Source organism: Hemitrygon akajei, chromosome 19 (genome assembly GCF_048418815.1).
Source record: "Hemitrygon akajei chromosome 19, sHemAka1.3, whole genome shotgun sequence".
NCBI classification, from domain to species: domain Eukaryota; kingdom Metazoa; phylum Chordata; class Chondrichthyes; order Myliobatiformes; family Dasyatidae; genus Hemitrygon; species Hemitrygon akajei.
In genome coordinates, this window is record NC_133142.1 from 23,041,341 (window position 1) to 23,068,823 (window position 27,483).

Sequence of the window (27,483 nt, forward strand, 5' to 3'; positions counted from 1 at the left end):
AATGTGGTAACCTGCCTCAATGACTATCGTTCAGTAGCATTGACATCCACAGTGCTGAACTGTTTTGAGAGTTTGATGAAACCTATGAACTTCTGCCTGTGAAGTACTTGTGTCCACTTCAATTTGCCAATCGGAGCAACAAGCCCACAGCAGATGCCATCTTATTGGCTCTTCACTCAACCCTGGAGCGTCTGGACAGCAAAGATGCATATATCAGTATGCTGTTTATCGATCGCAGCTCAGCATTAAATACTACTGTCCCTTCAAAACTAATCAATAAGCTTCCAAGATCTTGGCCTCAATACCTCCTTGTGCAATTGGATCCTCTATTTCTCACTTGCAGACCCCAGTCAGTTCAGATTGGTAACAACATCTCCTCCATGATCTTCATCAGCACCGGTACACCACAGGGCTGTGTGCTTAGCCCGCTGCTCTGCTCACTTTACACTTATGACTGTGAGGCTAAACACAGTTCCAAAGCCTTATTCAAGTTTGCTGAGAACACCACTGTCATTGGCCAAATCAAAGGTGGTGACGGAGCACATAGGAGGGAAAACGAAAATCTAGCTGAGTGTTGCCACAGCAACAGCCTTTCACTCAATGTCTGCAAGACCAAGGAGCTGATTACTGGCTTCAGGCGGAGGAAACCAGATGTCTGTGAGCTGTTCCTCATCAGAAGATTGGAGGTGGAAAGGGTCAGCAACTTCTGGCGTTATCATTTTGGAGGACCTGTCTGGGCCCAGCACATAAATGTGATTATGAAGAAAGCATGGCAGCGCCTCTACTTCATTAGGAGGTTGTGAAGATTCTGCATGACATCTAAAACTTTGACAATCTTCTATAGATGTGTGGTGCAGAAAACAGCACTGCCCTGGAACCAAAAGCCCTATAAAAGTAACAGATAAAGGGTAAAGCCTTCCCCAACATTAAACATGTCTATATGGAGCATTGTCGCAGGAAAGCAGCATCCATCATTAGGGACAACCACCACTCTCTGTTCACTGCTGCCATCAGGAAAAAGGTACAGGGGCCTCAGAACTCACACCACCAAGTACATGAACGGTTATTACCCCTCAACCATCAGGCTCTTGAACCAAAGGTGATAATTTCACTCGCCTCATCATTGAAATGTTCCCACAACCTATGGATTTATTTTCAAAGATACTTTATCTCATATTGTCGATATTTATTGCTTACTTATTTACTGTTATTATTTATTTCTTTTTGTACTTGTATAGTTTGTTGTCTTTCGCACACTGGTTGAATGTCCAAGTTGGTTCAAGTTTCAATGATTCTATATGCTTGTTATTCTATAATGGATTTATTGAATATGCTCTCAAGAAATGAATTTCAGGGTTGTATATGGTGACTTTGATAATAAATTTACTTTGAACTTTGAGTGGTAGAATCTGTAAGGAGTTATTTAAATCTGAGCCACTGTTCTCTTACACACCCAATGCTGCCTCGTGCCCTCATTTTTTGCTTTGGTTGATACCCCAGATTCAGATTGAATCCCTTACTTTCAGCTTTAATGTAAAATTCTGTGATGTGGTTATCACAGTTTTAAAGTAAAGGACTGGCTATTCAGGGCAGAGATGAAAATAAACTTCAGCGAGCAGGTGGTGCATCTTTGGAATTCTCTACTCAAGTGGGCTGCAGTGTCTTAGTGATTTCAAGGACATCAAAAGCAATGGACTTATTGCTTAAAAGTGGTACCAAAATAAAATATCAACTGTGATCTCATTGAAAGGCATAGCAGGGGTGAGAGCTGAATGACCTTCCCTTGCTATTTCACATGCTCCTGCAATGCATTCCATCACTGTAAATAGGATTCATATCTGTGTTCCATAGATAGGGCAGGAAGACTTTTAATGGAATCATTTTTATCAATTAAGCATATCTAAAGCCTTTGGCCCGAGTGATCCAGTTAGTTCATTGACTCCCCACTTAACCTCATAGTTTAACTTCCTCTCAAGTACTTAAGCAGTTTTATTTTGTAACTGTACTGAATTCCCTTCCACCACCTTTTCAGGGGCAGTGTGTTACAGTTCACTATTACTTGTTGCCTAAGAAAAATACTTTGGTTCTTTTTTCTTCTGACTTAAAATCAGTTTTTTTTTGGTTGATGGCCAAAATGAATTGGTTGTTCTTACTTGCATTGATTGCATTCTTCATATTCTAAATAATCTCATCAAATTCTCAGACTTCAATGGTCCAAGTGAAACTGTCATACTTTTTCTGATCTAACTGATACAACTAACTGAAGTCCCTTATCTCTAGAATAATTCTAGCAAACTTTACTTTTATGTAAAAGAACCCCCCTTTTTAATTCTTCGCATCATTCCCATTGTGCAGTGCCCAGAATAGGACATGGATATTTTGTAAAGGTTCAATTAAACTTCCATGATTTTGCACTGCAAGGTGAGAGTTTTGTGTGTCTTTTTTAAACCACCTTTTAAACTATAGCTGTAAACTTCAGAGATTTATTGCCTTAAGCACCTGGCTTCCCGTTCCTCCATCTCTCCTTTGAAATTGTTTCCTTTAAGTTATGTGGTCTCTCCTTGTCCATTCTATCAAAGTGTATCACTTTATCTCTGTGTTAAATCTCATCTGCAGTGTGCCTGCCTGTTCCACAATTGGTCCATTTTCCTAATTAATCCTCTCTTGAAGTCTGTCTTTATCCTCTTCTTGTTTACTATGATTTCAAGTTTTCATATCATCTGTGCATTTTGAAATTGTATACAGACCAGCCCAATTTATTAATAGGTCTCAAAAAGTAATAGTTCGTCATTCTGGGGCAGCCATAAAGGGATGACTTCTTAATTCTTGATTACAACTTGTTCGATCAATTCCAACATTTTCCATTCATCTTCTTTCCCATCTGTTAAACAAAAACTGAATTAAAACAAAATTCTCAACTGTTTTTGTGTGCTCTGCAATTAGATCATTTTCCTTCCTATCTGAAAATTAGGGATGATGCTGTTTCTCATTTTGCATATCAAAAGTATTTCATCTGACCAGTTCCATTTCTTATTTAAATTAAGATGACATTTTATTAAAAATTACCGTGGGAACAATTGGAGATGAAACAAAGATGTGGTCAATTGAAGTATGCACACTTAGCAATGATCGTTACAAAGTTGGTTGCAAGCAATTTTGCGATTGTTTTATTTGGATGTCTTACAAATTTGTATTTGCCATGTTAAATAATCTGTACTTTTGGATTGCAGTAAAACACGATTGGTATCTGCTACCTGGGAGAGACATTATTACTTCACCCAAGGTGGGAACTTGATGCGCCAGGCGCGAGGGGATGTTGCAGGAGGTCTTGTCATGGACTTAGACAACTGCACTGTTATGGCTGTAGATTCTGATGACCGAAGATATTGCTTTCAAATTACTGCCTTTGATGGGAAAAAGTAAGAATTTTCAAATCTGTTCATTTTAACTTGCAGTTCTATCCTTCAAGAAATGTATAGTTTTCTATCCTGTACATCTGTTTCACATTTTGGAAAACAGCACGTTCAATAGTTAAGTTAGAAATGAAACCACTCGGGCCCTGGGGGATGGTGGAAACATTGCAAAGCTCCAGTAATTCTGTTTCATTGCTCCATTGACTGTAGGTGCAAGCTGGAGGTTCAATGATGTGGACAATGTAGTATCCATTTTTGAGTTGATCTAAGGTGATTGTCATCTGTGGTAGTGTTGGTTTAGAAGTAAGAACTAAATTGTCACATCCTTGTGATTTGTATAACAATATTAAACTATATTAGGCCATGAGCTACTAGTGTTAATCCCATGTTTAAGAGAGGAATACTCTGCAGGGTTGCCTTGTCCAAAATTGCCCAAGTCTTGATCGTGAAGTTTAATCTGATATGCCAGATACCAAATTTAATGGAATCAGTAAAGTGCAAACACAAGAAGATCTACAGAAGCTGGAAATTCAAAACGACAAACACACACAAAATGCTCGAGAAACTCAGCAGGTCAGGCAGCATCAATGGAAAAGAGTAACAGTCAATGTTTTGGGCCAAGACTGTGACCTGAAGATGAGTCTCGGCCCGAAACGTCAACTGTCTGCTCCTTTCCACAGATGCTGCCTGACCTGCTCAGTTCCTCCAGTATTTTGTTTGTGTTTAACCAAACCAGTTTACAATATATATACTATTTTGTGTTTGAACTTTTTATGGTTTTGCTTTTGCTCGCTATATTATTATTTGTTGTTCCTTTTGCTGTGTGAGTAGGAAACCCGCCATTTTGCAAATGGCAACGAGCTCTCATGTATCCTGTGCTGATCAGGAGAAATAGCAGCAGACGTCGCAGTTACCCGATACTACCCTTGTACCAGATGATACATGTTGAGTTATATAATATTGCATTTGATAAACACCAGTTGACTGCTGCACAAAAAGTGATTAGCCCTTCAACAACATGCCCCTTATTTATGACATTCCACTGTCCACTGGGATATCGATTTGCCAATCAGCTGTCACCCTTGGCAGTCAACTGTACATTGATGCATTAAATAAGTCACAAATATATTGCAACACACACAAAATGCTGGTTGAACACAGCAGGCAAATATATTGGTTATTACAGCTAGCTGTAATAACCAATAGTCTGTAGCCAAATTACAAGATGAACTTCAATAAAAATGTGATTGAGTGGCAGATAGAACTGATGAAATTATGATCAAGTAATAATAACTTTATTAATATTTGCAGAAGTCAGTAGGCATTTTTGTGTCAGTAGTAGTGTTGTACACTAGTATGTACAATAAATCTGAAGACAATAACCATTTTGCAGAACTAGTAATTTACCATGACCAATGGTACATTGAAGGACAATTGCAGCAGATATATGGGATCTTAAAATTTCCTTTTAATCAGACAGGCTTGCAAATAAATCGCTGATACTTCCTTGCACTTGATTAATATTGGAACTCATTGCAGTGGGTTCCTTCCATACACAGATTGTAGGGCTACTAGAAGGCAGCTTGCCAAATGCAGTTAGGAGTGGGTTTTAAATGCTAGCCTTGCTGATAATGTCCACATCCCATCCAAAGGATTTAATGGATAGTTATAGAGATTTAAAAGGTCAAGTACTGTTGTTTTAAATGCCATAACAGTCTTTTATTCTTTCACTGCATGATATGATTTGACATACTTTAACACTGGGGGAAAAATTAACAAATTATTCTTTGTTTTCAGATCTGTTGTTGTACAAGCGGAGAGTAAAAAAGAGTGTGAAGAGGTAAGCATGAATAAATGCAACTATGTCTAAACTGCAAAATATTCCTTTTTTTTGTAAAAAGCAATTGAATTGCAATAGGGACAAATAAAATCTTGGTCAAGTACCATTGACCTTGTACTAGTAACATAAATTTGCAGAAGTCAGTAGGCAGTTATTTCTGGGGAAGCAACTTAAGCTACATACAGTAAAAGTTTTAAATATATTTTACCTCATTTTGGCATTGTGGTTTCTGTTCCAAGCAAACTCCCGTCTTTCCTCAGATGTTATATATTATTTTTCAGTGTGGACTGCCAAGTGAGCAGGGTTAACAGGGTGGTGATGTACTGACAGTTCTACAGTTTCTCTCCCCTGTGGCTCCAGTTGAGGAGGCACAGCTCCAAGACTTGGCCCAGTCTCTTCCCACAAGCAGGTTTAATTTTGCTGCTGTAGCTCACGGGATAAATTAATTTCCTGAAACCTCTATGGGCCATCCACCACTCCCATCATTTATACACACTGCTTTGTTGAATATGTGAAACAATCCTTGCTTTAGTTCTGTTCAATTATTTTTCCACCACATTGATGACTTTTGCTGCCAATTTCCACCCTACTTTCATTTTCAAATGCTTCATGTTTACTTTTCCCTTTCTTGGCATCTCGATTTTTCATTTCAGGAATATGTTAGCTACCATATCTGTTATAAGTCTATTGACTCCCACGGGTATTTCAACTACACCTCCTCCCACTCTGCTTCCTGTAGAACTCCATTCTTTGTCTCTATTTTATCTGTTTTGACAAGACTTTCTGCACCAATTCCTTTAAGATGTCTTTCTTTTTATTTAACTACTATAGTCGACAGGACTCTCAAGCATATCTCACATATTTCACATTGTTCTGTGCTTGCCCTCTCTCCTCCCAGCCATAACAAGCAATAGGTTTTCTCTTGTAGTTTGCAGAATACAGGTGTCTCCCCCTTTACAAAGGTAGAGCATTCCTATGAAACCTTTCTTAAGCCGAGATGACATAAAGTGAAGAACCATTAATTTATATGGGAAAAATTTTCATAAAATTGAAAATCCTCTTTGTAATGCGAAAACAGGTTACTAATGTAGGTCTTTTGTAAAAGTGAAGCGACATAAAACGAACATTCGTAAAGCGGGGGACACCTGTACTTCATTCATTTGCGAGAGTGACTTGTTACTTTAATTCTCCATTCCATTCCCACTCTGATCTCAGTGTTAAAGAACAGCCCCTCTTTGTACATTTAGTAAGGTGTAGTTATTGGGAGTTCACTACTTCAGCTCACTATCCATTATCTGTTCTACACATGTGGCAGTGCTGCTGTTTTGCTTGCTTCTTTTCCCTTTTAACTTTGTTTTTAAAGCAGTTGTAACCTTGTTAGATTTGGTGCACACTTTATCATAGTTGATTTCTATATTCTTTTCAACCTTTCATTGATCCTGTTTTTCTCTCTCTTAGTCTGCTGAATCTTTCCAATATTTTGTGTTTTCATTTCAAATTGTTCTAGAATTGTCTTAATAATGTAAAATATCCAGGTTGTGAGATAAGGACAGAATGATTTTTTTCAATTAGTATTCAAAAATATTTATGGATGCCTTGAACTTATTTTTGCAGTGGATTGCAACAATCAATAACATTTCCAAACGAATCTACCTTAGTGAGAACCCGGAAGTAAGTTTGCAGATTATTGTTAACTGGTTATTTCATATTTTCAGTGATTAGATGGAAGAATTGATGCACACCTCGAGGTGCTAAAATTCATAAAGCTGCAGTATTGCCTTTCTTATAATTTATGTGCTACGTTTTTTCTTAGTTCTGCTTATAATTCCAGAACAACCATTCATAACACCTAAAATACAAAAAGGTTCTGTGTTCTGAATTCTGGAATGAATTCTGGCAAATTCAAAATTTCAGTATTGGTGTAAATCTGAGAATTAAAATGGAAATAAACTACCATAGTTTATTTTGAGTTCATTTCTGTTGTAAGTACGTCCCAGGCAAAACTAGCATTGCACCTAATTCAACTGCCTTGAGAGGTGGTGACGAGCTACGTATGGAATCGCTGCAATCCGTGTGACAGAAGCAAGGACAGGATACTTCCTGTTCTGCCTTTCTGTCATTCAGTAAGATCAAGGCTGTATCTCTACCTCAGCACTGCTTTCTTATTCTAACTTTGTATCCTTTGATCTCATTAATATCCCTAGCAGGAAGTGACATAGGATCTGAAGAGTCCTTGTGGGTAGAATTAAGAAACTGCAAGTGTATAAAGATCCTGATAAGAGCTAGAATGTCAGAAATTTGAAAAATTCTGGGTCAGAAGTGGGTGTATTAGCTATTACTGAGGAGAAGGTGCTTGGGAAACCGAAAGGTCTGAAAGTGGGTAAGTCACCTGGACTGCAGAGTCTAGGGTTCAAGAGGTAGCTGAAGAGATTGTGGAGGCATTAGTCATCTTCTTCTTAAGTCTTCCCCCCCCCCCCCCCCCCACCATTGGGGCGTAGGCCGCCAACAGCAACTCACTAGAGCCCTTTGTCCTGGACGAGTCTTTCAGTCTTCCAAAGTGTAGCTCACTGAAGACCCTTTCTCTCTCAAGGATAAAGTCTTTGGAACTTCTCTCAGCTTTCTGTAGAGCTAGGTTCTTACAGAATAAGGTTCTTAGCCCCAAGCCCAACTGTCCTTCTGTCACCACTGGGCTTGGCAATATCCATGGCAGAATGGAGGCATTGGTAGTGCGATCTGAAAAGAATCACAAAAGTCAAGAATGGTCGCAGAGGACAGTAAAATCACAAATGCCACTTCACTCATTTTAAGAATGGAAGGAGACAAAAGACAGGAAATTATAGGCTGGTTAGCCTGACTTCAGTGGCTGTTAAGATGCTAAGAGTATTATTAAGGATGATGTTTCAGGATATCGAAAGCATATGATAAAACAGCCAAACTCTGCATGGCTTCATTAAGGGGAGTTGTTGCCTGACAAATTTGTTTGAATTCTTTGAGGAAGTAACAAGCAGGATAGACAAGGAGGGTCATTGGATGAGCCTGGTAAATAAGATGGGAGTCCATAGTATTGTAAGAAAGATACAACATGGATAGACGATTGGCTGACTGGCATAAGGCAAAGAGTGGAAATAAAGGGGGCATTTTTGGTTGGCTGCAGTGACTAGTGGTGTTCTGCAGGGGCCAGTGTTGGGTCCGCTGCTTTTCCAGATATAAGTTGATGATCCAGATGATGGACTTGATGGCTTTTCACCAAACTCATGGATGATGCAAAGGTAGGTGGAGGGACAGGTGATGTTGTGGAGCAGGGGGTCTGCCCATGGGAGAGCAGGCAAAGAAATCGCAATTGGAATGCAGCATTGGGAAGTGTACGGTCGTGCACATGGGTAGAATGAATAAAGGCATAGCTATTTTCTAAACAGGGAAAGAATGCAGGAATTGAAGGTGCACTAAAGGAGTAGACTATTTTACAGCTGGGGAGAGAATTGATAAATTGAGGTGGTAAGGGACTTGGGAGTCCTAGTGCAGGATTCCCTGAAGGTTGAGTCAGTAGTAAAGAAGGAAGTACTGGCATTGGGGTGTTGGCGAGGGTCCAGAGAAGGTTGAGGAGAATTATCCTGGGGGTGAAAGGCTTACTGAATGAGGGGTATTTGATGATTCTGTGCCTGTACTCACTAGATTTTAGAAGGATGGGGAGGAGGATCTCATTGAAACCTGCCAAATATTGAAAGACCTGTTATTCATTGAAAGAGTGGAAGTGGAGAGCATGCTTCCAGAAGTGGGAGAGTTAGGACGAGGAGTCACAGCCTCTGAATGAAAGGATGTCCTTGAACAGAGGTGAGAAGGGATGTCTTTAGGCAGAGGATGATAAGTGTGGAATTAATTGACGCAGACAGTTGTGGAGGCCAAGTCATTTAAAGCAGAGGTTGATAGATTTTTGATAAGTAAGGACATCAGAGGTTATAGGGAAAAGGCAGGAGGATGGGATTGAGAAGGAAAAATAAATCAACCGTGATTGAATGATGTAGCAAACTTGATGGGCCAAATGGACTAATTCTGCTCCTACATTTCATGGTCTTATCCATAAATTTACAAAGTTTCTAGAATGTGTGCAGTGATTCAGTGTCCATGGCATTGTTGGATAATAAATTCCAAAGATTCTGGGTAATGAAATTTCTTATGGTGTATTCCTTATTTTGAGAGCATCACCCCGAGGGAACATCTCCTCTGGATCTACCATTTTGAAGCTTATAGAATTGAATAAGTTTCATTGAGATCAGCTCTCAATCTTCTTAGCTACAGACAGTTTATTTCCAGTCTGCTTAATCTCTCTTGAACGGATAATCACTCCTTGCCAGGAATCAGTCTGGTTAATCTTCACTGAATTGCAGAAATATGCTTGCTTCTTTGGCTGGAGTAATCAGACTTTACTTCTGTTCTGTTAGTAATTTACATAGTCGTTCTGTATGTACAATCATCCTCTCCATGTCCTTGTAGCTGTCAACCTTTTAACCACTTATAAAATATTGCACCCATCTCCTTTGAAGAGATATTAAGCATACTGGAACTATACTCTTCGCTCAGGACCTCTGAGGATCTTGTATGTTTCAGTGAAGTTACCTTTTCTAAACTTAAATGGATATAAGCCTAGCCTGTCATGAGACAACCCACCCATTCAAGATGTATATCTCTGACAGGTTTCCAATACATTAACATCCTTGTATTAGTAAGTATATAATACTCCAGTTATGTTCTTACTGATGACCTGTATAACTGAAGCAAAACCTCTCTACTCTTGCATTCAATTCTCCTCAGTATAAACTAAAAGAATATGTTAATCTTCCTAATTACTTGCTATACTTGCATGCTAACCTTTTGAGAATCATGCACGAGGACACCGTAAAGAAAAACCTAAGGATCCCAATGCACGATTCTCTAAATAGTGCAATTTCATCATTTAGATTATGTGCTTTTTCCATTTCTCCCCCCCCCCCCCCCCCAAGATTATTACTTACAAGGCTGGTACATTTATAAATGCAGGGACTGAATCATTTGCTTTATTCTTTAAAAGTCATTTCAATCATAAAGAGAATGGTCATTTTAGTTGCAGCATGATTTAGGGACCTCAGAAATAGCTGAAATCAAGTTATAATTTGATTTGAGTAATCATTTTTACATTTGATTTTTGTAATCTGATTGTATAATATGAAATTGGCAGTGAATATTTTGTTGTTATCACAGGAATTGGCTGCTCGCATGAACCAGACTGCTCTGGAAGCTGTTACTCCATCTCCTTCATTTCAACAGCGTCACGACAGCTTAAGGTCTACAGTGTACGTAGAAATATAGCCTCTCAGAATCCAATTCTGGAACATATTCATTGTTATGTTCTTTTATGAAAAATACTTACAATACTGTGCAAAAGTCTTAGGCACATATAATTAGTACAGCTAGGATTCCCAAGATTTTTGCACAGTACTGTATTTTTCAATGTGGAGCAGAGAGCAAGTTTATAAATCTGGTGGGAGCAAAGGATGTTGAGAATGGTGAGGGTGGAGTGCCGCAGGTAGGGCGTGGGACAGGTGGAAGAGAACCGGGGGGGGGATTGGAGGTGGTGGCATGGGTGCAGACACCAGGCAAGGTGACTTGATTCCAAACAATTGGTTTATTGATAATTACAGAATGTTTCTGTAGTGCTTCCTGCTTCCTCCCCTCCCCTTCCTCTTTTCCTAACCATGATTCCCCTCTCCCTGCCCCCTTCCTACTCTCAATCCACAATAGCGATCCCTGTCAGAATTCGGTTTATCATCACTCACATATATCATTTTTTTAATGCGGCAGCAGGGCAGTGTAATATATAAAATTTCTACAGTACTGTGCAAAAGTGTTAGGTACCCTAGCTACATATATGTGCCTAACTCTTTTGCACAGTACGGCATGTATATTATGCATCTAACCATTCTGAACCTTCTAAGATGGTGTAAATAGATGCCTTATTTTTACAGATATTAAATGGTTTTGGTGAGTATTCAATGTTCTGTTCTTCCAGTAGATGTGATAGTAAGCTTTGTTGCTCAAGTCGTCTTGTATATCAAAATATCATCATGTAACTACATAATGAAGAAAGACCCAGGTTTTTGACTAAGGCAAATTGCCAACTAAAACATCTGTAGACTATGTGGAAGTATCCCAAGTCTAAGGGTCTCATATTATTTAATTTTCCAATTAAGTATATGGCCCTCAAGATTAAATAATTATTTCATGGAATATTGATTTGATTACCAATGAGGCTAAAGGACTAAAAATCCTTTCCAAACCTCCAAGCCATGAAGTACAAACAAGTACTTGAAAAGATTGAGATGAAGAGGCAGCAAAATGAAGTCAAACAATAGATCCAGTTTGGTTTTTTTCCATAGTTAGAGGGAAATCTATAAATTCTACATTATTATAACATGTTTAAGAGTAATTTTCAACCTTATCACAGAGGTATAACTGGTCAGGGGCATGAACATGAATCTGCATCCAAACATGTTGTCATTAAGTTACATATTGTTTCTTAGTTGATTGTTTGTTATGTACCATGTTGTAGGATGTGGGTGATCATGGCCATTCCACGACCCTGATTGTTCTCGGCAAATTTCTCTGCAGAAGTGGATTGCTATTGACCCCAGCCATTATCAGTACTCTTCAGAGATTGTCTGCTTGGCATCAGTGGTTGCATTACCAGAACTTGTGAAATGCCTCAGCTGCTTACACAACCATCCACCACCTGCTCTCATAGCTTTACGTGACCCCAATCAGGAGGCTAAGCAGGTGCTAGACCTTGCAGGCTAGTGGAGGGAAGGAGTGCCTTACACCTCCTTAGGAAGAGACATATCCTCACCCTGCCACCCAACTTCTTATGCATATTTTTTTTTAAAGGAAAATTGAGAACATAATACACAAAGTATTTATCAATCTCTGTGAGCGTGCAGGGGAAAATTGATTGTTTCTGTATTGAATTTCTTGAAACAGACACAATAGACCTCATCCATCACGGACAAATAGTTCCACATCTCTTGGATCGGAATCTCCTGCCCTTTCTACAATTTCATTGGATTCAATAGTTGCCCCAGATACACCCATTCAATTTGATATAATTTCTCCTGTAAGTGAGGAGTTGTCTAACCTAGCAAAGACTTCAGGACAATGTACCAGGTAAGACAAACATGTAAGACTTTTGAGTTTTAGTGAACATTTGCAGATCAAAAGAAAGAAAGTTAGCTAATTCGATTGGAGGGCTCATATGTAATGTGAAAGAACTGCATGCATTTACTTTTGGAATCGTGATTGTACCAAGAATCTTGAATCATTGCATTAGTCTAAGAACTCTCTAGAATAAGCAACTTTGAGACTTCACTTGAGTTCACAGTGTGTTTTCAGGAGAGTTTCTTGGATGTGAACATTCTAGAACTATACAGCCATACAAAGCCTGGTGTTGTTGAACATGGTAGGATTAATCAATGACTTCGTAGTGATGGCAGAGATCATAATATAATTGAATTTTATATTCAGTTTGAGGGGAAGAAGCAAGTAGCTGTGGTTAATATTTTAAACTTTAAATAAGGTCATCAATAAGGACCTGAAAGCAGAACTAGCTCAAGTGATGAATCATGTACTGACAGATGTTTAAAGGATTTTTTTAGAATACACAGAATAGATGCATTTCAGTGAAATAAATTTCAAGGAAAGGACCTGCTCTCTTTGACCAATGAAGATGTTAAAGATAGCTGAAAAGTTAAAGAAAGAGCATGTGACAGGTCAAATGATTGAACAGAGTACAAGACATTGCAAAGTACGACAAATGGCAAAATAAGGAAGGAGAGTAGCAAGAAATGCTTAAAAAAAAGTCAGTTTCTATTTTAAAAATTAATTATTAATTAGTTCTGTAAGACAGTAAGTCTGTGGAATTAATAATTTAGAAGATAAAAAAGAAGCAAGCTTAGGCCATTGACCCCTTGAATCCTCTCAGCCATTCAATATGATAATGATTGATTTTTCCCAGGCTTTCGTCTCTTCTATGCAAGGTCCTTATAGCCTTTAAAACCCCAATCTTTCAGAAATATATCTATTCTTTAAATACCCCCAATAATCTAGCCTCCACAAGCTTCTGGTGTAGAGAATTTCAGGTTATCACCATCCTCTGCAAGTAGTACTCCCTAAACACTTCAGTTTTGAGTGACTATTCTAGTCTTGTAATTATGACCCCTTGATTGACATTTTCCAATTAATAGAAATGTCTCAGTGTTTTTCCTGTCGTGGATCTTGTATATGTTATTACCACTCTTCATTCTTTTAAACTCCAATGAATATGGATCAAAATTGAAAATAAAATGATGACAGAAGAGTCAGCAGATATTTTACATTTGTCCTCATCAGAGGGGATACAGTCACATCCCAGAAAAGTTGTAAATCAGAAATTGAAAGGGACAAAATCAGGGTAAAAATAGGAAGATAAGTATTTTGAGATTTCACAAGGTGTTTATTGGGGATATAAATAGATTAAATGAGTGGGTAAAAATCTTGTAGTTAGGGTATAACAGGAAATTGTGATTGCTCGACTTTGACAGGAAGCATCTTCTAAATGCAGAACCGAGATGCAGAGTCATCTGGGTGATCTAGTACATAATTTGCAAAAGGCTATGAGAAAGTAGTTGCGAAAGCTAAAAGAATAAAACCAAGATTCATTCATTACAACGGAATTGGAGACAGAGCAGAGTGTTTATGCTTCAGATATATCGTGTATTAGGAAGGCCTCATCTGGAGTACACTGCCCTGTATTGGTCTCCTTGTTTCAGGAAAAAATATAGAATCTAGGTCAGAGGTCTGCAATCCAAAACTGAGTGGTGAACTTAGTACCAACTGAACATGGCAAACTCCCAACTAACCACATTCCTTGCTTTGATTATTAGTTCCACCTGAATTAACTAATCCAATTGAAATGGGCACAGAAGTATTGTAATTGGCTCAATTAAGGTGAAATTTTTTTATTTTTAAAAAGTAGACGTTACCTTAATTTCTATATAATATATACTGGAAATGACATATAGATTTTGGATAAGATAATATCAACCTCCCACAACCATTTCACCACTTACAGGAGGGTATATTCCTGGAAAGCATTTTTAAGTAAAATTTTGTGAATGTAAAAGTCTGAACAAAGTGCATTATAAGAACTTTACTGCAATGTATTTCCATGGGCATGTATTCATTATAGTAAAAAATAATTTTACAGGTCCCATGGGCACCACAGTTAGTGTAATAATCACAATTCAATTTTTGCAGCATCTATAAGGAGTTGGTACGTTCTTCGCGTGAACCGTGTAGGTTTCCTCTGGGTGCTCTGATTTCCTCCCACAGTCCAAATACGTGATGGTTTGTAAATTGGTCTTTGTAAATTGACCTATTATTAGGCTTGTGTTAAATGGACAGGTTGCTGGCCAGTGTGGAAAAACCTGTATCTCAAAATAAAATAAAAGGTCAAAGGCACAAATTCCAGAATTTGTAACATTATAGCAGTAAAATGTAATTGGACCTTTGTAAATCAAGCAAAATTCAATATATAGTACCTTGCATAATTAAATCATCTGAGGATACTATTTAAGTGAAGATTGGAGACAATACCCTTGAAAATTTACTTTTACAAAAGAACAAAAATAAACCTAATAGAATAAAAGAAAGAAAATTATTTTAATAAAGAAACGGCTTACATTTAATTATTTCTCCATTAGAAGAACAAATCCATTTGGAGAGTCTGGGGAATCAAAAACACAGGACTCTGAAGGTAAGATACACAACTAAAATTTTGCTTTGGATGGTGGCAAAATATGGGTAGTCTTGAATTAATGATCCCTTACAAGCATTGTCTAACATTTAATTCTGTGAATGCAATGGAATAAAATATTACACAGTGCAAATAAAGAGCAACCTGTTTGGTGGTACTTCTCTTGTCCTACTGCCAAGATGAGCTTCTACTGCTATGTGACAGTAAGGATTATGTATTTAAGTACATTAGAAGTGCTACAAAATGGTAGTTTGCTGAAGAACTGTGATGGACCCTGGAAAACCTTTATTGAAGCATAACATAGTTTATCATATTGTGCCCAAAATCAAACAGACTGCTAACTATGTTACCCATTATGTATTTCAAAACAGTAACAGTTAAGAATTATCTCAAGGCATTTTTCTGATTTAGCAATATCATAGATTCTCAGTACATAAACCATATACAGTGGATTCTGGTTAACTAGTCCATAGGTTAATCAGGCAGCCACTTATTTTAGACAACTCTTCAACAACAAAACATAATTGAGAAAATAGCTGGGATTCCAGCTAATTGGGACAGCACACTATTGCTGGACAAGTTTCTAACTAGCCTCAGTCGCATGAACTTGTGTGGCTGTTAAACATTACATCGTGCTTAGAGTGATCAGTTATTAAATAGCATCTGTTGCATGTGTTTGTATTCAAAAACCAGTGACTTTTGTCATAGCAAAAGGATTTGAGTACAGGAGCAGGGAGGTTCTACTGCTGTTGTACAAGGCCTTGGTGAGACCGCACCTAGAATATTGTGTGCAGTTTTGGTCCCCTAATCTGAGGAAAGACATTCTTGCCATAGAGGGAGTACAGAGAAGGTTCACCAGATTGATTCCTGGGATGGCAAGACTTTCATATGAAGAAAGACTGGATCGACTAGGCTGATACTCACTGGAATTTAGAAGATTGAGGGGAGATCTTATTGAAACGTATAAAATTCTAAAGGGATTGGACAGGCTAGATGCAGGAAGATTGTTTCCAATGTTGGGGAAGTCCAGAATGAGGGGTCACAGTTTAAGGATAAAGGGGAAGCCTTTTAGGACCGAGATGAGGAAAAACTTCTTCACACAGAGAGTGGTGAATCTGTGGAATTCTCTGCCACAGGAAACAGTTGAGGCCAGTTCATTGGCTATATTTAAGAGGAAGTTGGATATGGCCCTTGTGGCTAAAGGGATCAGGGGGTATGGAGAGAAAGCAGGTACAGGGTTCTGAGTTGGATGATCAGCCATGATCATATTGAATGGCGGTGCAGGCTCGAAGGGCCGAAGGGCCTACTCCTGCACCTATTTTCTATGTTTCTCTGATAGTTGGTGAGGAATAAGCAGTAAGACAATTCAGAACTGCTTTGCTCATTGCAGTCATGCTTCGAGAAGCCAGAAACAACCATGAGTAAAAGTGAAACGATTTTACTACTTCAACAAGTTAAGAACTATAAAAAAACTTGAAGGTATTGAAAGTCATCTTGAATGTTACAATGAAAATGAAGATTCAGAGGGTGCATTTATAGAAGGCAGTCCATTATCTGCACTAGGTGTCCAGGCTAATTTTGTTCATTTACAGTCAATCAAAAGAACATGGCATTATGTTGATTGTCTGTCGTGTCTGACAATGACAGTGAAATCTACTTGGGAGAATTTTTAAAGAAGAAAAGCCGTTGCACTGGGCCAGTTCCATTCTCTCAACTTCGGAAGTCCGGGTCCAGTGGTATGAGTATCATCACAAACTGAGGTCTTCCTTGGTTGCAGTGGATAACCATGACATCTGCTGTATCTTAGTTTGCCTTTTACTCTGCACAAAGTATTGCAGAAGTCTTCCTGGCTGTTGGATCTCACTGTTGATTTCATCTGCTCAGTCCACTAGAACAAACTTCACGTGCTAGGACAGGTACGTCCCTATTTTACCAAGGTGTGAGGCCTGCCGGCTACCTTCACCTGGTTTAGCCCGTCTGTCGAAATGGTGTACCAGCATGTAGCTGCTGTCGCTACTTGGAACAACAGATGAGAGCCAAAGGTCAGTGAGCTGCCCCAGGATGGACACAACAAGTCCTTCACCAAAGGTGCTGCATCTCCCAGCACACCCTACACATGTCAGCATACATTGGATGAATAACTCCATCGATAACTGTTAGGAACTAATACATAGTTTTAGAGTACTGCAGTATCAGTGTTCTAATTTGCTCTGTATTTCATTTAAATACATAATTCATTACTCAATTAAACAGTAGTTTGTCTTTTTATATCTTTTTAACTATTTCCACAAAACTTTGGCTAATTGAGCCGAAATGTACTTAGTCCGGATGGGTCCCAGCTGTCAGATCAGGTTTAACATCACCAGCATCTGTCATGAAATTTGTTGTCTTTGCGGCAGCAGTATAATGCAATACATAATAATAGAGAAAAAACATAAAAAAAAAGTTAAATATGTAGTACATAAACAGAAATAAAAAAAAGTAGTGAGTAGTGTTCAAAGTTTCAATGTCCATTCAGAAATTGGATGATGGAGGGGAAGCAGCTGGTCCTGAATTGCTGACTGTGTGCCTTCAGGTTTCTGTACCTCCTTCCTGATGATAGAAATGACAACAAGGCGTGACCTGTGTGATGGGGCTCCTTAATGTACATGTCCTGAATACTACGGAGGCTAGTGCCCATGATGGAGCTGACCAAGTTTACAACTCTCTGCAGCTTATTTCGATCCTGTGCAGTAGACACCGCCCCCCCATGCCAGACGGCAGTGGAGCCAGATAGAATGCTCTCCGTGGTAGAAATTTGTGAGTGGCTTTTCTTCTGTTGTGCCTTCTTTGTAGCTGCTTCGATATGTTGGGTCCAAGGTAAATCCTCAGAAGTATTGACTCTCAAAACATTGAAGTTGCTCACTCTTTCCACTTCTGATCCCTCTGAGGACTGGTGTGTGTTTCCTTGTCTTACCTTTTCTGAAGTCCACAAGTAGGTCTTTGGTCTTACTGACGTTGAGTGCAAGGTTGTTACTGCAACACCATTTAACTAGCTGGTAGATCTTGCTTCTGTACACCCTCTCGTCACCATCTGAAATTATGCCAACAATAGTCATATCGTCAGCAAATTTATAGCTGGCATGAGCTGTGCCTAGCCACACAGTTGTGGTGGAGAGAGTGGAGTAGTGGGTTAAGTACACATCCCTGAGGTGTGCCAGTGTTGATTGTCAGTGAGGTGGAAGTGTTTTTTCCGATCTGCACAGATTGTGGTCTTCCGGTTAGGAACTGTAGGAATGATTATGTTAAATGCTGAGATGTAGTCATTAAACAGCATCCTGACGTAGGTATTAGTATTGACCAGGTGATCCCAGGCCATGTGAAGACCCAATGAGGTAGCATCCGCCATAGACCTATTGTGGCAGTAGGCAAATTGCTGTGGTCCAGGTCCTTGCTGAGACAGTTCTAGCCAGAACCAACCTCTCAAAGCATTTCATCACTGTAGATGTGAGTGGGGAATCCACTGTATTGATTTAATGTCATTTGGGTAAATTAATTCACATTTTTATGTGCAGTAGGCATGATTTTGTGGTCAGATTTTGCTGTCCTAACAATAAAGTTTGTAGTAAATTAAAGCACCATTAGTTCAATTGATGCATTAGAACTCTGTATTTTTGAGGATAATACCATTTGAGCTCTTAGCAAATGCATGCAGAAAGACAAATAAATATTGATTGAAATTTTTAATATTTGCTGCAGAATCAATTCTTCATCAGTTGTTCATTGTGCGATTCCTTGGTTCAATGGAAGTAAAAACAGATGAAACCTCGGATGTTATTTATGAAACAATGCGTCAGATCCTTGCAGCCCGTGCTATACACAACATTTTTCGGATGACTGAATCTCATTTACTAGTGACATGTGACAGTTTGAAGTGAGTTCAGTTTTTTGTTGATTGGCAGAAATGTTTGCTTTGTTTTAAACAATTATATTATAAATATATCTGATGATAGTTTTTTTTATATTTTAGGTTAATTGACCCTCAGACTCAAGTCACACGCTTAAGAGTAGGTACTAAAATTATTAAATAATATTCTGTGAAAGACTGTTTAACAAATTTGTTACTAAATGTAATCCTGCCTATATCTAGTTCATTTGAAGTTTTATATTCAAATTTGTTTTTGCTCTGAGAGTAAAATAATGTTCTTTTGAGATAAAACAAAGCAAAAATATGTCTTTTTAATATTGATCCCCTTGCTGCCCCCAGAGCCATTATTTCCTCTCTTTGTCCTCCATCCCAGCTCCCTAAAATCCAAAGGTTATAGGTGGAATAGCTTTGAATGAAAGGGGGTGAATATTTGTGCAATGAATTATTTTATGGTTTATATTTGTAATTACTTAAGATCACATTGTGTATTTCTGTTGATCATGTCAAAAAAAAAGCCAAATTAAATCCGCTGTTATTTAATGTCGTAAAATGATAAAACATGAAAACTTCCAAGGGGGGAGGTGGGAGGAGTGAATGCTTTTTGTAGGCACTGTATATCACTTGCAGTATCAGATTTTCTAGTGGTGACTGTGCTCTGGAATTAAACCGTTAAATTCTCTATCAGATATTCTCTATCTCTCTGCCTCTTTAAGTGAATATCAGTTCTAATACATTTTGTTCTGGTATCAAAGTTTTGTAAAAATGCCCTGGAATATTTCATTGCAGCAGAAGTGCTGTGTAAATGCAAGTTGTTTTTGCTTATTCTTGCACTGCAGAATCTTCACTGGGCTTGTTTCCAATTGTTTGTTTTTCATTGCAGTTCCCTTTGCAAAATGTGGTTCTTTGTGCAACTCACAAAGAGAATAAACGACTGTTTGGGTTTGTGCTGCATACGGGAGGAAACAGTACCGGACGCCCAGTCTCTGTTTGCTACGTCTTTGAATCAAACAATGAAGGAGAAAAGGTGTGGGAGGCATTCCTTTTAATATTGTGTTTCCTGTTCTGATTTAATGTATTATCAACTGGCAAGAAAATTAAGATTCAATTATAATCATATCCAGTCAGGTCATAGACTTAATTACGTGAATTTCTAGCTTATGATTTTCTTCCATTTACGACTGCTACAGTATTTACCTTGAATAACCACTATGTATGTAGATGACTCAGAGATTGTTTTGTGTCCATATGTGCATGTATTTTGTTTGACTACTTCCCTCTTTTTTAACCTCTCTATCACAACTTTCTCTATTCTCTCTTTCAACCTCAGAAAGATAGTAGGTGGAGAAAGCAGTATGAATGTTTTACCTAATTATGATATAATTATAACTGCAGATATTGGAAATCTGAAATAAAAACAAAAACTATTGGAAAGAATTCCATAATTCTATTTAAGAGTCTTCAACATTAACATTAATTATTTCACTTTCCACAGATGCTTTCTTACTTGTTCAATTTTTTCTCCCATTTTCTGATTTTACTTAATGATATATATTTATTTTGGTCCATGTATCCAGCTTTGAGGCTAATGCAATTCCTAGCCTTAATTTTCTCCTCTTGTAGTAACATTGCACCCCACCCCCCAATAAACAGATGATTGTCCTTGTACCCTTCCCAGCATTTTGTGGCTGAAGCTGAAATTGCTGTCTGCTAAATGTCCATTTTTTTCTCTCATGCTGCACAAAATGCTTTGTGAGGGCAAACGTTACTGACCTCTTTTCCCTTTAATTCTATCACCAACCATCACTAACTGTTACCTATTCACACTTGGACTCGCTATTCACTACATCGCTCCAACAAGCCAACCACGTCATCATCACTCATTGAACCCTTCAAGCTTTGCAGAAGTCTCAGTCTTTCATCTTTGCCTTTGTTCACCACTTCCACAGTATTAGCTGATCTTCACTGTTGTTAGTTTGATTAACTATTTTCCCTGCCACGCCACATGAAGCTTCCCCTCCCCTTCCTCTATTCCACCATTGATGCTGTTTTATTTCTTTTCTTGGGTATTGTTCACTTTCACCACCCTTTTGGTAAAACATCCCCTAAACTTTTGGCCATTCTATTATTACCCTATGTTCAAGATCCATCAGCTCTTCTTATTGCCCCCCCCAAATTTTCCCATCTCTGCTGCGTCTTTATTTAAACCCACTTCATTCCAATTCTGCCCCCCCCCCCCCGATCTATTCTCCATCCTGCACAGAATAGTTCTAAACAAAGTTGTGAACAACATTCTGAAGCAGAATCAGGTTTAATACCACAGGCATAAGTCACGAAATATGTTGGTTTGTGACAGCAGTACAGTGCAATGTATAATAATAAGAAACACTATAAATTGCAATAAGAAGTTTATTCCTGGATGGTAGCAAAGTGAAAAGGGCATGTGATGGGGTCCTTAATGACAAATGCTGCCTTTTAAGGCATCGCCTTTTGGAGGTGTCCTCGATGCTGGGAAGACTCGTGCTCATGATGGAGCTGACTGAGTTTGCAAACTTCCTGCAGCTTTTTTCAATCCTGTGTAATGGTCTTCATTCCACATGAGGATCCAACCACTTAAAGTGCTATCCACAGTACCTCATTAGAAATTTGCGTATGTCGTTGGTGCCATACCAACTCTCCTCAAACTCCAAATGAAATATAGCCACTGCCATGCCATCTTTGTAATTGCATCAATATGTTAGGTTCAGGATAGATCTTCAGAGATGTTAACATCCAGGAACTTAAAAATGCTTGCCTAGTGTGTGTTCCCTCAACTTCCCCTTCCTGAAGTCCATAATCAATTCCTTGTTCTTACTGACATTGAGTGCATGGTCGTTGTTGCAACACCATTCAATCAGCTGATCTATCTCACTTCTGTACATCGCCTCATCACCATCTGAAATTCTGCCAGCAATAATTGTGTTATTGGCAAATTTATAGTTGACGCTTGAACTGTGCCTAGCATATGGGGGTAGAGAGAGGAGAGCAGTGGGTTAAGTATGCAACCAGAGAGGACTGTGACTCCTGGTGAGGGAATCTGGATCTAGTTGCAGAGAGAGGTACAGAGGTCCTACTTTTGGACTTGTTGATTAGTACTTGAGGGTATGATGGTGTTGAATGCTGAGCTGTAATCAATAAATAGCAGCTTGACATACATATTGCTATTGTCTAGCTGATCCAAGACCGAATGGAGAGCTGGTGAGTTTGCTTCACTGTGGGCCTATTGTGATGATAGGCAAATTGCAGTGGGTCCAGGTCTTTGCTTTGGTGAGAGTTGATTGTGGCCATGACCAATCTCTCAGAGCACTTCACCACAGGAGATGTGACTGCAGCTGGATGATAATCATTGAGGCAGCTCACCACGCTCTTCTTGGGCATTGGTATGACTGTCGCCCTTTTGAAGCAGATGGGGACCTCTCACTGCAGCAGTGAGAGATTGAAGATGTCCGTGAACATCCCCACCAGTTTATTGGCACAGGTTTTCAGTCTCCTATCAGGTTTATCTGCTTGATCTTTAGATGGACACATAGTGTTTTATTCTCACTTTTGTAACCTTGCTTTGATTATTCTACAGAACTAGTCAAGACCAATGACATCCTGGCAACAGACTCCCTGATTAGCCTCCATGCCATCATCTCAAAGGTCTCAAATGGATTTGGCTTGCACATGTCCTCTTCATCTGCCAGCTTGACCAGCAACCAAATTGACCCTTCCACTTGTTTTGGGTTGTGGGGTGGAGATGCGTCTCTACCAAAGGAGGCGTAAGGCACTAATTCCCCTCACTAGCCTGCAGGTCACCCTTGGGCAAGGCGTAGCACCTGCTTAGCCATGCTCCCCCACCCCTCTGAAATCAGGATCACATGAAGCCACAGGAGCTGGTGATGGATGGTTTTATGACTAGCTGGTATATATCACAAGTCCTGGTTGTGCGACCACTGAACCCAGACAGACAATCTCTGATTAGTGATTTGCTGGGGTCACTTCCCAGAAGAATACAATGGCAAGCCACCTCTGTAGAATTTGCCAAGTATGATCGCCCACATCATACAACACAGCACATAGTGATAATGATAACTTGTATTGGGATGTCCCATGTCCAGATTGGAAGAGCTATAGATTTCTGCAGCTAAATATTGAGAGTATCCAAAACCCACAGTTCTTGGCCCTCTGTTATTTTCCAAGCCGAACCTTTTGTGAGCGTGGTTTCCTCTTCAACTTGTGAATTATATTTTGACTTCAAGGGTTAAGGAGGAAATTGTGGTTACAAAAATGTGTGCCAATTGTCATCTCAAAGTTTAAAGTAAATTTATTATCAAGGTACATATATGTCACCATATACAACCCTGAGATTTATTTTCTTGTGGGCACAGTCAATAAATCCATAATACAATAATAACCATAATAGAATCAATGAAAGACTGTACCAACTGGGTGTTCAAGCAGTGTGCAAATACAAAAATAAAGAAATAATAATAAATAAATAATAATTGTCAAGAACATGGAATGAAGAGTCCATGAAAGTGAGTCCATTGGTTGTGGGAGCATTTTAATGATGAGGAAAGTGAAGTTGAGAGAAGTTATCCTCTTTGGTTCAGGAGTCTAACAGTTGAGGGTAATAACTGTTCCTGAACCTGGTGGTGTGAGTCCTGAAGCTCCTGTACCTTTTTTCCATGATGACAGCAGCAAGAAAAGAGCATGTCCTGGGTGGTGGAGGTCCATAATGATGGATGCTGCTTTTCAGCAACAACACTTTCTGTTGGTGTGCTCAGTGGTGGGGAGGGCTTTACCTGGGCTGGATTCTGCTCAGTGGTGGGGAGGGCTTTACCTGTATTGAACTTCTTGTAGGATTTTCTGTTCAAAGCATTGGTGTTTCCATACCAGGCTGTGTTGCAGCAGTCAGTCTACTTTCCACTACACATTTATAGAAGTTTGTTAAAGTCTTAGATATCATCCCGAATCTTTGCAAACTGCCAAGGAAGTAGAGATGCTGTGCTTTCTTCATAATTGCACTTAAAGACATCTTGGGGTTTTATCAAGTGATATACAGTCGGCCCTCCTTATCCACGGGGGATTGGTTCCGGGACCCCTCGCAGATACCAAAATTCGCGGATGCTCAAGTCCCTTATTCAACTTGTTTCAATGCGGTGGACCTTAGGACCCAGCGGAACCCCAGACCTCATTTAACCTGTCTCAGTGCGGTGGACATTAGGACCCGGCGCCAGAGCTCTGAATGTGCAGTGTTTCTGTTCACAAAAATAATCACGATCACGATTGAAAATAAAGTGGAAATAATAAAGCGATCGGAAAGAGCTGAAACACCATCGGTCATTGGAAAAGCATTAGGCTACGTCGGTCAACGATTGGAACAATTTTAAAAGATAAAGTGAGAAAGGCCCTGCCCCGATGAAAGCTACGATTATTACTAAGCAACGCGGTGGTTTAATTATTGGGTTTTGGGTTTTTGATCCTCTACGTCAACCCAGCACAGTGGAGAGCGCACTTGGGAGTGATCTCTCCAGAGTCCCGAGAACTTCCGTTCCCGAGCCCGGCGCTGAAACTTACGTTCTTAAGTGTTTTATATGCATAGAGAGGTAAAATATATACTATATACTAAGACAAACGTTTGACTAACTGACGCTAAATAATACCGGATGTACCTGTTCTGATTTACTTAGTAAGAGAACCTCTGATTTTTTTCAATCCCGATGCACGATAATCCACGCACATCCTCCCATATACTTTAAATCATCTCTAGATTACTTATAATACCTAATACAATATAAATGCTATGTAAAATGGTTGTTATACTGCATTGTTTAGGGAATAATGACAAGAAAAAAAGTCTGTACATGTTCGAACAACAAGTGCTGGAAGAGCACATCCGGGTTTTTGCGATTCGCGGTTGGTTGAATTCGCGCATGCGGAATCCGCGGATAAAGAGGGCCGACTGTAATTTCTTTTTAAAAATAAATAATTATAGCTGTAGTTCAATAGCTGTAAAAATTGTCTCTTTTATTTTCCAGATGTGTGATTCCGTTGGATTGGCAAAACAAATTGCCCTCCATTCAGAAATGGTAGGTCAAAGGAATTTTAGTTACAAGCTACCTTTATTTGTAAAATGGACATACTCAAGGAATATAGAGTATGCATAAAATGGTTGATACTGTTCAAAATTAGCACCTGATCAATAAAGTATAAATTCTGAGTTCTTTGATGGAAATGTAAGTGAGCAGGATAGATATCTGCCTCCAAGGTTCTGATATTGACCCTCCTAGTAACAGAAGGATCTGCTCATTCAAATATTACTGGTTAGGACAAAGTCACATCTCCTGTCAGCAATAGATGAGATATGCTTGGAGCGAGTAGAAAATCTTTGTTGAGGGGGATGTACAGAAGAGGAATATTGAAATAAACAATTCCAAGATTTAAAGTTAAAAGTCTCTTGAACTAGGAACTGCATATAGCAAACATGTATAAATCACAGTAATAAATTTCTCAATGATACAAATATTGCTCTCTTTGAAATTAAGAAGATGGTTGTAATGACTGGCTAAATTAAGATTTACTAGCACTTTGACTAGGATGAAAATGGAAATGGTCTCAGTAAACCCCACTCCCACCACCATCATCCTCTGTCCATTACAAGAAGTCCAAGCTCATAGGACTAGATGTTTCAATCCCTTTGATAAGCAGATCCTAACTCATGTCATAGCATAGAGATCTTGAGGTGGGGCTTTGTTGGTGGCAGATACTTCCCGTGGGTCATCAGGTGGGCACCCCACTGTTCTTAGATGTTTTGTTAATTTAAGCCACTACATCTTCAGAGGGTTCAACAGTGCAACCTGGCACCTCCTTCACATCTGACCACCGATGGAGTATTTTAGGGCCCAACTGCCGTCACACCTCTTCATCCATAACTAGTAGCTGATTATGAAATGATATTTACAACTTTTACAGGGCTGGGAGGATCTTCATCTATATGCAGATATATTTACCTTTGACTTGATTATTCAAATAAGCTCTTGAGCATCCTGATATGCCATTAATTGTAAACTTAAGATCATCCATGATTGTGTTATCCATATTGTAATTTACACCAAATTCAGAGTGTTCATCATCCTGTTGCTCACTTATATACATTAACTCCTGACAAAGTATTCTTTAGTTTTACAATTTTCATTCTTGTTTTCAAATTCCTTCATACTTCTCATCATCTGTCATCTTTTCCAGCCTCATAAACTATCTTCCTGCATTTCTTGACTTCTTGAAGATGTATATTTTAATCGTTCCACCGTTGGCCATCATTCCTTGTGGTTGTTATAAAACACTTATTAAACTCCTCAACATCCCTCCATCTCTTATATTCTATAAAGTCAGAATTATATAATTCACGATATGAAATTATATTCTATTTTAGTTAAACTCTCCGCATTAGTTGCTAAATTTTGGTCACTATCCTAAATACTACTTAATATGGTGATGTCATTACCAGTAAGATTTGCACATCTTGCTTCTGATAGATATATATCATATTGGAGTCTCCTGAAATGCAAACGTAATACATCAATAACATTGCTGAGAGTTTGGAGTGCTTGCTTTAACTTGCTAGTTCTATTGTAAACCTCTTTATAGTGCAGTTTAATGTGTTACCTGTTGGAATAGGATCGGCGAACCACAGATAAACAGAAGGAACTTGACCGAGAGAAGCAAAGACAATTGAAGGAACTTAACAAGCAAAAGCAAATTGAGAAGGTAAAATCAAACTTGCTCAATGTACAGTATTTTTTTAATATCTCAGTTCTCATTTAGCTCAATTGATAAAAGGTAACATCTAATATGGTAGTTAGTAGTAAAGAATTTCAGGATGTATATTGTATACATTTCTCTGACATTAAAGGTACCTGTTGAATAGTTTGCACATCCAGATGTTCCTGTCTTTATAAAAGTAATTGCGAATAGCGAAGACAGAATACAGTATATTCTGTAAAGAATATGGCTGCAGGTGGTATAAGATCTAATGAAAACAAAAAAAAAATGGACGTAATCCCTGCCAAACTAGATTTAATGATTATGTTGGTAAGAATGATCAGCACACAGTCCTTGTGTCCCATCTTCACAGCAAGGGCACCCTCTGTCTGTGTGTGATACTTCTTCTCAGGCAGTCCCTTGCTTCCATTCCAGTTCTGTAGTCATTGTTGAATTCCTCCTTAATAAGGCAGGAAGTGCTTGATGGGAAGATCAGCTAGGTAGTGTGTGAGAGAATATGTTCCTTCTGTTATTTACACAGCTTCTGTAATGAGCGCAAAAGACAAGTCTGGAGAGTTTCCGATCGTTTTCAAGGTCCTACATGGATGCTTTTTTAGTTCTTGTCTTGGTGTGTCTGATCAGCATGCATGTCCATTTTCAACCAAATGAATTCACTCTGCTCTATAGCAAGATGGGGTTGAATGCACTTGGAACTATACAAGTT

The 27,483-nt window shown here is 38.8% G+C and overlaps 1 protein-coding gene across 3 annotated transcripts in view; it reads left to right on the forward strand.

Annotated features, from left to right (window-relative positions):
* Positions 1-27,483, forward strand: part of appl1 (adaptor protein, phosphotyrosine interaction, PH domain and leucine zipper containing 1) — a 59,805-nt gene that overhangs the window by 28,981 nt on the left and 3,341 nt on the right. For all 3 annotated transcript variants that reach the window (XM_073072238.1, XM_073072237.1, XM_073072240.1), the window contains 11 exons: positions 3,231-3,419; positions 5,211-5,253; positions 6,868-6,924; positions 10,489-10,580; positions 12,262-12,444; positions 15,018-15,070; positions 18,809-18,983; positions 19,080-19,116; positions 19,858-20,001; positions 25,037-25,087; positions 26,676-26,765. In XM_073072238.1, the coding sequence (XP_072928339.1) occupies positions 3,231-3,419; positions 5,211-5,253; positions 6,868-6,924; positions 10,489-10,580; positions 12,262-12,444; positions 15,018-15,070; positions 18,809-18,983; positions 19,080-19,116; positions 19,858-20,001; positions 25,037-25,087; positions 26,676-26,765 (1,114 nt within the window). The remainder of the gene's footprint in view (positions 1-3,230; positions 3,420-5,210; positions 5,254-6,867; positions 6,925-10,488; positions 10,581-12,261; positions 12,445-15,017; positions 15,071-18,808; positions 18,984-19,079; positions 19,117-19,857; positions 20,002-25,036; positions 25,088-26,675; positions 26,766-27,483) is intronic.